The sequence below is a fragment of the Pyxicephalus adspersus genome, chromosome Z, assembly GCF_032062135.1.
Source record: "Pyxicephalus adspersus chromosome Z, UCB_Pads_2.0, whole genome shotgun sequence".
Taxonomy (NCBI): Eukaryota; Metazoa; Chordata; class Amphibia; order Anura; family Pyxicephalidae; genus Pyxicephalus; species Pyxicephalus adspersus.
The window spans coordinates 52769418-52778919 of NC_092871.1; the positions used below are offsets into that span (position 1 = coordinate 52769418).

Sequence of the window (9502 nt, forward strand, 5' to 3'; positions counted from 1 at the left end):
AGGGTCCTGAGGCCCCTCCTGAAGGGGGGGTAGTGTAAGGAACTTACCTGTCCTGCGAGCCCACGGCGCCGTGAGTTCGCAGGACAGGCCGAGGCTGCTGCCCTGCTCGCAGCGTGTCCCTCTCTGCAGACGGAGGGATCCGTCCCGGCCAAACTACTGTTCGGCCAGGCGGCATCCCTTGCATCTCTATGGACGTGATTCATTATCATAGCGACCTGGTCTGATACCTGACTCTTGCCTGAACTCTGCCTGTCCTGACCTCGGATTGTTTGTGACCTCTCTTGTCTGCTGCCTACCCTGACCTCGGATTGTTTCTGACCTGTCTTTGCCTTACCCTCCTGTACTACGCTTATGGACTTGACATCTGTAAATAACTCCTGTCTTGTTTTATGACTATAATAAAACTGATAAAAGGATTTTTGGAGTTGGCTGTGGTTTGTGTGCCCAGGCACATTACATTATTTTAATTAAACAACACAACACAATAACATAGCATTAACTTAATTGCAAAATGCACAATAAAACTTTCAAAGTTTAAAAACCAAAAGCAACAATTGTGCTAAATGGTAAGCAAAGTATGAAATGTAGCAACAAAGATTAGTATAACACACAAAACAAGAGTCCCTCTCCAAGCCAAAAAAAAAAAGATAAGAAAAAAAAGCAAGTTAGACAACACCCTTATATATGCTCATCTCTATGCGCACAGCTGATCCCAATGCGCCTGTAATTTGGAGTGTGCAGTCAGGGGAATTTGGCTGTTTTTTTTTTTTTTCTGTTGCACATTCCATAATCATTTATTGATATTATCCTTTACATTTGTATACCAGTACACAGCTAGCTAATAAAAAACTATTTAGCACAAAGTAGAAGAGGAAGCTTTTATGATTTAAAGTCATTTAATAAATGTGTATAACTTTTCTAATTTTTTTTGATATATTGGTATTTTATTCTATTTTTTATATATTTATTTCTCTCTCTCTCTCTCTCTATATATATATATATATATATATATCTATCTATCTATCTATCTTGGATGCCAAGAAGAATTTAGTTGGATGATCTAGTCCACTGTCAAAAGCGAGGTCTCTGCATGCCCAAACTCCCTAGTATTTATTACCAGGCGGATCTTCGGGTCAGGCATCGTAAGTGTTTAGGTAGGTGCCTATGTAAACAGCTGAAATCAGTTAACTCTTTCCAAACCTGAAAATATTAGGTAATTTAAAAATATACCGTATTTTTCGGACCATAAGACGCACTTATGGTCCCTGCGTCTTATGGTCCAAATGTATCAAAATGTATCCTTCCCAGCTGCTGTCCCGTCCCCCCTCTGCCTTTTCTCCTGTCTCCAGCGCGGCCGGAGTGACTGTGTCTCCTGTATCTTGCTCCCGGTGTCCTCCCACTCTCAGCATGATATGTGTTTATGACTGTGATGTTGGTTTTTAATGCACATAAAATATTTTAGGACACTATTTGTTTCAGAATCTTTTTTTTCTTCATTTCCCTTCTCTAAAAAACTGGTGCGTCTTATGGTCCAGTGCGTCTTATGGTCCGAAAAATACGGTACTTATTTCTTAGCTAATATATGTTTTAAACATTTGAACACCATAAACATTTTTATTTAGGGCTAAGTGAAAGATGTGTTCCATTAGAAAGAATGATTTTTTTTAGGGGAACAGTGACTTTTAATGCAAGGTCGCCAGTGTTGAGCTGCTGTGGATGTGCGGTTTGGAGCAATCGATTATTTGTTGATAACTGCCAGGAGAATATGCCAACATATTCTCGCTAGCCGAAATTTGGTTGATAAATACGTTTTTGGCGTCTGATTCCGGATCACGAATACGCCCGTGTGGGCAAGCTTCCGATTTAGCTTGATGAATCAGGTTCAATGAGTCTGTGTGAGAATGCACAATAGCCTGGGGGTAGATTAGTATCTGTAGTTTAGAGCTAAATCAAGATATGATTGGTTATTTATAAAATGAAAGAGGTGAAAACTTCAATACAATGGTTCCATTTAAGACATTTTTTGAAAGCTTTGGACAGTTCAAGCAAAAAGTAATAGTGTCTCATTTATGATGTTGGTGTAGGTATAAAGAAGAAAATGGACAGGAATAATTTAAATTAAATCAGAGCAGACAGTGCCTCTTTCAAATAATTTAGTCTATAAAGCCATAGCCTGCATAGTTCATAATACACAACAAAGAAAAATAAATTATTTTATTACATCAACAGGTTCAGTACACAGAATCATTGATCTTGGACATGCGCAGAAGGGGCATTTTTTCTATTGAGGGAAAGAGATGCCGATCTCACGGAAGCGCAGTGAGATCGGCTCTCTTCTTTTCCTCTTTACAGCGGGCTACGTCACCCGATCTTGCACCTGCACAGAGATTGGGTGATGTGCCAAGAAGACCAAGAAAGATCAGAGAGGAATTCCAGGATGATGCAGAACCGGATCGCGGGAAGGACCCGTGCCATCAAGGGACTTGCAGGATTAAAGGTAAGTGTTATTTTTTTGTTTTTGGTTTGGTTTTTGAACCCCGGGACCTGATCTATTGGAGGTTTGCTGGATCACCCAGCTTCACTGATGAAAGTGTATCCTCCCCAACCTTAGAGACTTTTATTGAATCAGGCCCATTGAGTCCAGAACAAGAACACACTGACACTTGGATACCTAGTTATGTCCAGTTTATGCCCTAATGGCTAATTAACTCTCCTATCTCAGTGCATGTGTCCTGTGGAATGGTTTAGGACTCTAGGTCATCAGTTTATTCAGCATAAGCTTCTTCTTGGGTCTGGAACCATTGTCCATTTTCAGTCATTTGCCCTGTTGTATGAAGACTTTTCAATTAAGTAAAAGAGGATCATCAATGCATTGCATTGCATCTAGTGGTCTTTGTTGAGTAGGCAAACAGTGGCATATCCTAACTGAACTAACTCCATATTGTATGTGGATTATTGTATAAACTTCGTAGAGTTTTGTAGAGCCCAAACAACCAATCTGTGTCAAGTCTTCAAGAGCTGCCAGGGATCAACCAGTTTAGGAAAGTCATGGACACCTCAAACCCCAGGAAACAGGCCTGAAACAAAAACAGGAATACTTTAATATTTGTATACATTTACAGCACCAAGCTAGAGCAATTCACATTATCTTTGCAGGGTTTCAATATTTTAAAAAAAGTAGAGTACAAAGCACAGTAATCAACTGCAGGCAATCAGAATTTACCTTGCACTAGTCTAACTCCAGTAAATTATTCCATTATTTGTTATGATTTTCTGCACCTTGTGGCATGCTAGTTGTCATGTTCTTTTTTGTTGCTGTCAATGAGTTCTCTGTGGTCACCTACTTAACCTGTATGTCACATTACTGAGATTGCAGTAGAGTGAAATTTTTTTGTGCTCACACTGGAAGAGGTCAGGGAAGTACTCTGAGCCAATCAGGGCTCTCTAGCTTAGCCTAGAGCAATGTGAACATAATTAGAGAGAAAGAGAGTAGAAAAATTATGGTCCTGGGTCCCACTGTACTTCTTATCTTAAAGTAAACGGTCCACCAAAACTAAAGCTTTGTACACTTGTCACATGAATATCTGGTAATGTGTACAACATTCTCCTTATATCTTTCATCAATTCACCAACTGATCAGGAATGACCACTGTGCTCTCCAACGGAGGAGAACACATCAGTGTGCCACTCAATCGTCCTCCCTCCCCTGCCTCCATTCAAAATAACTGTTTTCTGCGACATTCATCTAATGTCTGTACGGGGCTTACAGGTCCCCTGGCAATGTCAAAGCCTCATTCTCCTCCCCAATACACCATTCTTCACAAATCACCTGCTGTAGGTGTAAAATGTACCTGAAAAAAAAAGTTATAATTACACTTACCTTTGCCTCATTTTCCTTCTTCTGTGACCAGGTGAGGATGGCATCATTAATCAGAAAATTGTATCAGACCAAATTGTTAAATGGCCAGAATATCCAAGATTATAAAAATCATACCCTAGAAATGATTGAAAGGCTGAGAGGTATTGGAGAAGATATAAAAAGACTTTCATGTTGCAGCAATGTTACTGAGTGGACTACTCGCAAATTATGAGACACTTGTCACAACACTTGATGCAAGACCAGATGATGAACTGACATTGAAATATGTTAAAGGCAAGCTTGTGGATGAATATAAGCTCAAAACTTAAAGCATGAGTAATGAAAGTGTATCCAGTACAGAGACTGCTCTAAAATTGAAAAACAGAAATAAAAGCAGTAACATGCAACTAGAAACACGTGAATGTTTTGTGTGCAAAAAAAAACAGGACACAAAGGCAGATTGTAGAATCTGGAAAGCTAAAATGTGAAAACAAAGTATATCACTTATATCACATATAAGTCAAGAATGTCAAGAATGTCTAAAAATGGCATCTCTTGTGTGCAAGCATGGTGTGTTGACTCAGGGGCTACATGTCACATGACCAAAACAAGAAATTTCTTCATTCAACTTGATCAAAGCAAAACCGAAAACATTACCAAAGCTAATGGACATATAATGAAATCAAAAGGTATAGGTGATGTCCTGTTTCCAAAGATGTCTCCAGAAAGATACCTGTGAGAAATGTTCTGTATGTGCCTGATCTTGAAAGCAATCTTTTGTCAGTGAAGAAACTCACCAAGCAAGATAACAAGGTAACATGCCAAGGTGGTAGCTGTTTTATAAAAAAGGGGGACTATTTACTTGCAAAAGCAAAAATCAAAGATGAACTTTATCAGTTGAACTGCAGTGAAATGGTTACATGGAAACATTTAAATTGCATCCACATTTGGCACAGACGACTTGGTCCGGAAGTCCTGACACATTAAAAAAAAAGGTGAGAATATTTATGCAAGTGGTATAAAGATTAATGTGTGACCAAATAATGACATGTACACACTGCATTAAAGGAAAGATGACAAGAAAAACTTTTCCAAAGCAAAGCCACAACAGTGTTCACAAACCTCTGGACTTAATCCATTCAGATCTTTGTGGTCCAATGAAAACCATAACTCCAGGAAAGAAAAAAATACTTTCTAACTTTTATTGATAATTACACCGGATACACCACAATCTACTTGCTGTACAACAAAGATGAGGTACAAGAGAAGTTAGAACAGTATCTAGCTCTAGTATACAATGAGTTTGGCAGAATGCCCAGAGTACCCACACAGACAATGGTACTGTGGTACAACCCAAGCTATTCTCAGAAAACATGGAATTATGTTCCAGACTACTGTACCATATAACCTGGAACAAAATGGGGTTTCAGAGAGAATGAATCGGACACTGAGAGTGGAAGGAGCATGCTTTTTGATGCCAATATGCCCACCACTTACTGGGGAGAAGCTATCACGACTGCATGTTATCTCCAAAATCACTTACCAGGAAAAGCAACAGAGGAAACCGTGGAACAGAAAGAAACCATATTTGAGACACATCAGAATTTTTGGAAGTAAAGCCTATGTGCACATTCCAAAAGAAAAACATACACAATGGGATGCATGTGCACAGGTAGGCATACTTGTGGGTTACAGTGAATCTCAAAAAAGTTACAGAATTCTACATCAAGACACAAACAAGGTTACAATCGGCAGAAGTGTGATTATTGATGAAAGTTCTGTATGTTCAAAGTTTCAAGAACTGACACAAACTGTTCATACTGAGATACACACCAGAGATACAAGAAAAACAAAAACAAAGTGACGCAGAAATAAAAGTTACCGCAATTTAAAACCTGAAACTGAACCAGACATGACTCCAGTCAGTAGATCAGCAAGAATCAATAAAGGTATTCCAGCTGATCATTTGTTCTATATTGCTCGCATAGCGATTCAGGCTGAACCAGGTTCATGGGTAGACGTGCAAAATCTACCACCACATGAGAAGCAAATGTGGATTAGAGCTGCAGATGAAGAGATATTATTACTTGATGAACTCCAGACATGGACATCGTCAGAGCTAACTCAAGGTAAACCTGTCATAGGATGTAAATTGGTTTTTAAAGTCAAATATAACTCAGACAGAAAAGTCTGTAGTTACAAGGCAAGGTTAATTGCAAAAGGATAGTCACAAAGATTTTGTGAGGACTTTGATACTACTTTTGCTCCAGTTGCTTAACTAAGTACTTTCAGAACACTAATGACAGTGGCAGCTGTACAGAGCATGAATGTGAAACATCATGATATCAAGACAGCTTTTCTTAATGGTGATATAGAAGAGGACATTTACATGACACAACCAGAAGGATATGTAAAAAGTGGACAAGAACATCTAGTTTGCAAACTGCAAAAATCTCTATATGGACTTAAACAAGCAGCTTGAGCAAGGAACTTAAAAATTAACCAAGTTCTTCTAGAAGAAGGATTTACAAGAAGCAAAGCAGACCCATGCCCTATACTCTAAACAAATAGATGGTGAATCGATGTATCTACTAGTCTAGGTGGATGATTTAATTTTAACGTACAGAGTATAAAAGGGTGGCGGATTTCTGTTGAATCAGCGTACAAAAATTGAGTTGATTCTTCAACAGTTCCACATGACATAAGGCCAAAAGAGCAAATACACCCATGGATACAGCTTATCCAAAAATGGAAGGCGAAGAAGATCTGCCATCCAATGGCCAGTACAGAAAAGCAGTGGGGGTGCTTTTATATATTGCAACCACTACACGTCCAGATACTGCATCAGCCATGTCACTATTCTGCAGGCGAGGGGATAAACCACGTACAGGGACTAGAATGCAATTAAAAGGCTTATGAGGTATCTCAAACACACAAAAGATTTAAGTTTGAAGTTGTTAGCAAATGGTGCCCAAAAACTTGCAGGATATGTATACTCTGGGCAAATGAACAGAACACACGAAAATACAATTGGTTATTTATTCAAACTAGTAAACAGTCCTATATCCTATATCCTGGTCCAGTAAAAAACAGAACTTGGTGGCTTTGTCTTCTATAGAAGCAGAATACATCTCTGCTGTCTAGGCCAGTCAAGAAGTTGCTTGGTTACAGCAGTTACTCAAGGATTTTGGACTACCAGAATCACAGTCTACTGTCTTATATGAGGACAAGCAAGGATGCATTAAGCTTGCTACCAGTGAGAAGATTAATGAAAGAACCAGGCACATTGAAGTCAGACACTATTATATTCATGACTTAAAGAGCAGAAAAAGATTCTGCTTACATATTTTGAGAGTGAGAAAATGATTGCTGATGCATTGACAAAGCAGCTCACAGGAGACAGATTTGAAGTTTTCAGATCACAGATGAGGTTAACATAAATCGTAGTTGTTGAGTGGGGGTGTTAGAATACATATTTGTATTGCACAAAAACTATGCTGATGTTCTAAGTGTTATGCAAGTTGTATACACTAGATGGCAGTGTTCTAGGTAATTACTGTTCTTGACCAGGCATGATGTCATATTCTGTGAGTTAAAGAAAATAAAGTTTTGTTAGTTCATGCTTCCTCCCTGTTAAAAGTACAGTGGAGAATGACTGCCTATTTGCTGTGCCAAAAAAAGGCAAATATTCCAACAGTTTCCAAAATGTCCCTGTAAATGCAAACAGGAAAAATCTTGCAAGAAGACATCAATGCAAGATGCAGATGTCTTCTTGCAAGATTTCAGGTGCTTTACCAAAAATGCTCTGACTGCTGAATGACATTTGTTATAGTAGATAGTTGAATATAAATGTACATCAGCATCTAGAGGCTCTCCAAACATCCCTAGTTCCAGCTTTTATTGAGGGACAATTTCTATGGTTTCCTTAGCACTCACTGCATTGGCTGGGAATGCACGCAACATGGCTGCTGTAAAGCCCCTGTATAGTCCTCTTGGCCCCTCATCTCTCAGCACTTCTCTCAAAACATCCAGAGCACCTCTGTATTGGTCAGCTTGAGCTGGAAAAAAAACAAAGAGACCTGTTAATGATGCTGTGCAGGTTAGTGAATAAATGTTGTGGTCATAAAACCTATAGTAGGATATAAACTTTACAGTCTTGTTGTACTTATATTGTACAATATTCTCTAAAAATATTACATATTATAATATAATTATTAATGAATATTATAATGTAATGGGGAAAATGTGGAAAGTTTTTATCATATTTACCCGTAATTTTCCTTTCTGGGCAACTCCCCTTGACCGTGCACCACTGGTCAACCCTGCTCCTTTTGACCTCCAAGCAAAACACATAACCAAGCCTTTAAAAAATGGATAGCCTTCCCTTTCCTCGTGTTTAATGTCAATTACACAACAGGAAATCTTAGGGAGGAAAATCTTCTGTCAGAATTGCCATTAAAGGAAAATTAGGGGTAAGTATGGCAATTTTCCATATTCCTGCCATCCCTCCTACGTGCCGACCACCTGGAAGTAACAAGCAAATTGCAATGAGAGGGAGTAAAGAAAAAAATACTATTACACCAGCAAAATTGCCAAAAAATGTTTTTTAATCTTTGACTAGAGCTGATTCTATGACAGAGGAACCAAAACAAGATGCTAATCCTGAAGCCACATCCAATTTGTAATACCCTATTAATGTATTGGACGATTTCCAACTGGCTGCTTTACATATGGTTTCTGTAGACACCTTGGCATAGGATGCCCACAAAGCTGCCACTCCTTGTTGAATGGGCCCTGACCTCCTGTGGTTGAACCAAGCTCAAGAAGCAATAAGCATACCTAACTATTTCCAATATTCAGTAGATTACTCTTGCCGAAGCTACCAGACCTCCTTTATCTCTCTTCTTGGACCACTTGGATATACAAGCAGGTTGTCCGCCGTTCTGAACCCCTTAGTTTTTTGTATATATGTAGAAATGAGATGAACCATATCCAATTTATTGCAGTCCAACTACTTTGCCAAAGATTTACTGGGAGGGGGATTTAATGCTGTCAGGACTGCCTCTCAGTTCACATGGAAAACAGATTACAAGTTGGGAAGGAATTCTGGAGAAGACTGCAGGAGAACTTTTCCTGGAGAATAATGCAGTACAGCTACTTAATAGCGAAGGCTTAGATTTCTAAAATGCACCTTGCTGAAGTGATGGCAGGAGCTGTGTGTTGGCTCTGTGCTGGGACAGAAAAGCTCTCTCCAGTTGTTTGTTGAAAACTACTGCCAGGTATTCCATCCTCTAAATAGGACACAGCTGACTTTTCTTTGGATTCACTAACCAACCGAACTGAGATAGAATCTTTATTGTCTGGACTTTGCTTTTCTCCAATCGTATCCTGGACTCTGCTAGGATCAGAATATTGTCTGATCAATGTTTCCCAACATTTCTTGAGTCACAGTACATATTTAAATTAGAAAAATCCCATGGCACACCAACAAAATGCCAAATACACAAGTTAATTAGCTATCTCCTGCTGTCTAGTGGAAGAGTTGGATACACCCTCCCTCTCCAAAATCACCTCCCCAGACAAAGCTGCCACCATGTTAAACCACTCTCTTTCCCTGGCTTTGGATAATGTTGCTCCTGCCAC

The 9502-nt window shown here is 39.1% G+C and overlaps 1 protein-coding gene across 2 annotated transcripts in view; it reads right to left on the bottom strand.

Annotated features, from left to right (window-relative positions):
• Positions 1–2199: 2199 nt before the first annotated feature.
• The window catches only part of LOC140343018 (mitochondrial carnitine/acylcarnitine carrier protein-like), a 36584-nt gene continuing 29281 nt past the window's right edge, over positions 2200–9502 (bottom strand). Inside the window, exons 8-9 of one of the 2 annotated variants that reach the window (XM_072429459.1) lie at positions 7796–7917; positions 2200–3077 (exon numbers count right to left, since the gene is read on the bottom strand). In XM_072429459.1, the coding sequence (XP_072285560.1) occupies positions 3012–3077; positions 7796–7917 (188 nt within the window). In that variant the 3' untranslated portion in view covers positions 2200–3011. Of the gene's footprint in view, positions 3078–7794; positions 7918–8128; positions 8384–9502 lie in introns of those variants that run through there. The other variant, XR_011923228.1, reaches the window with a different exon arrangement.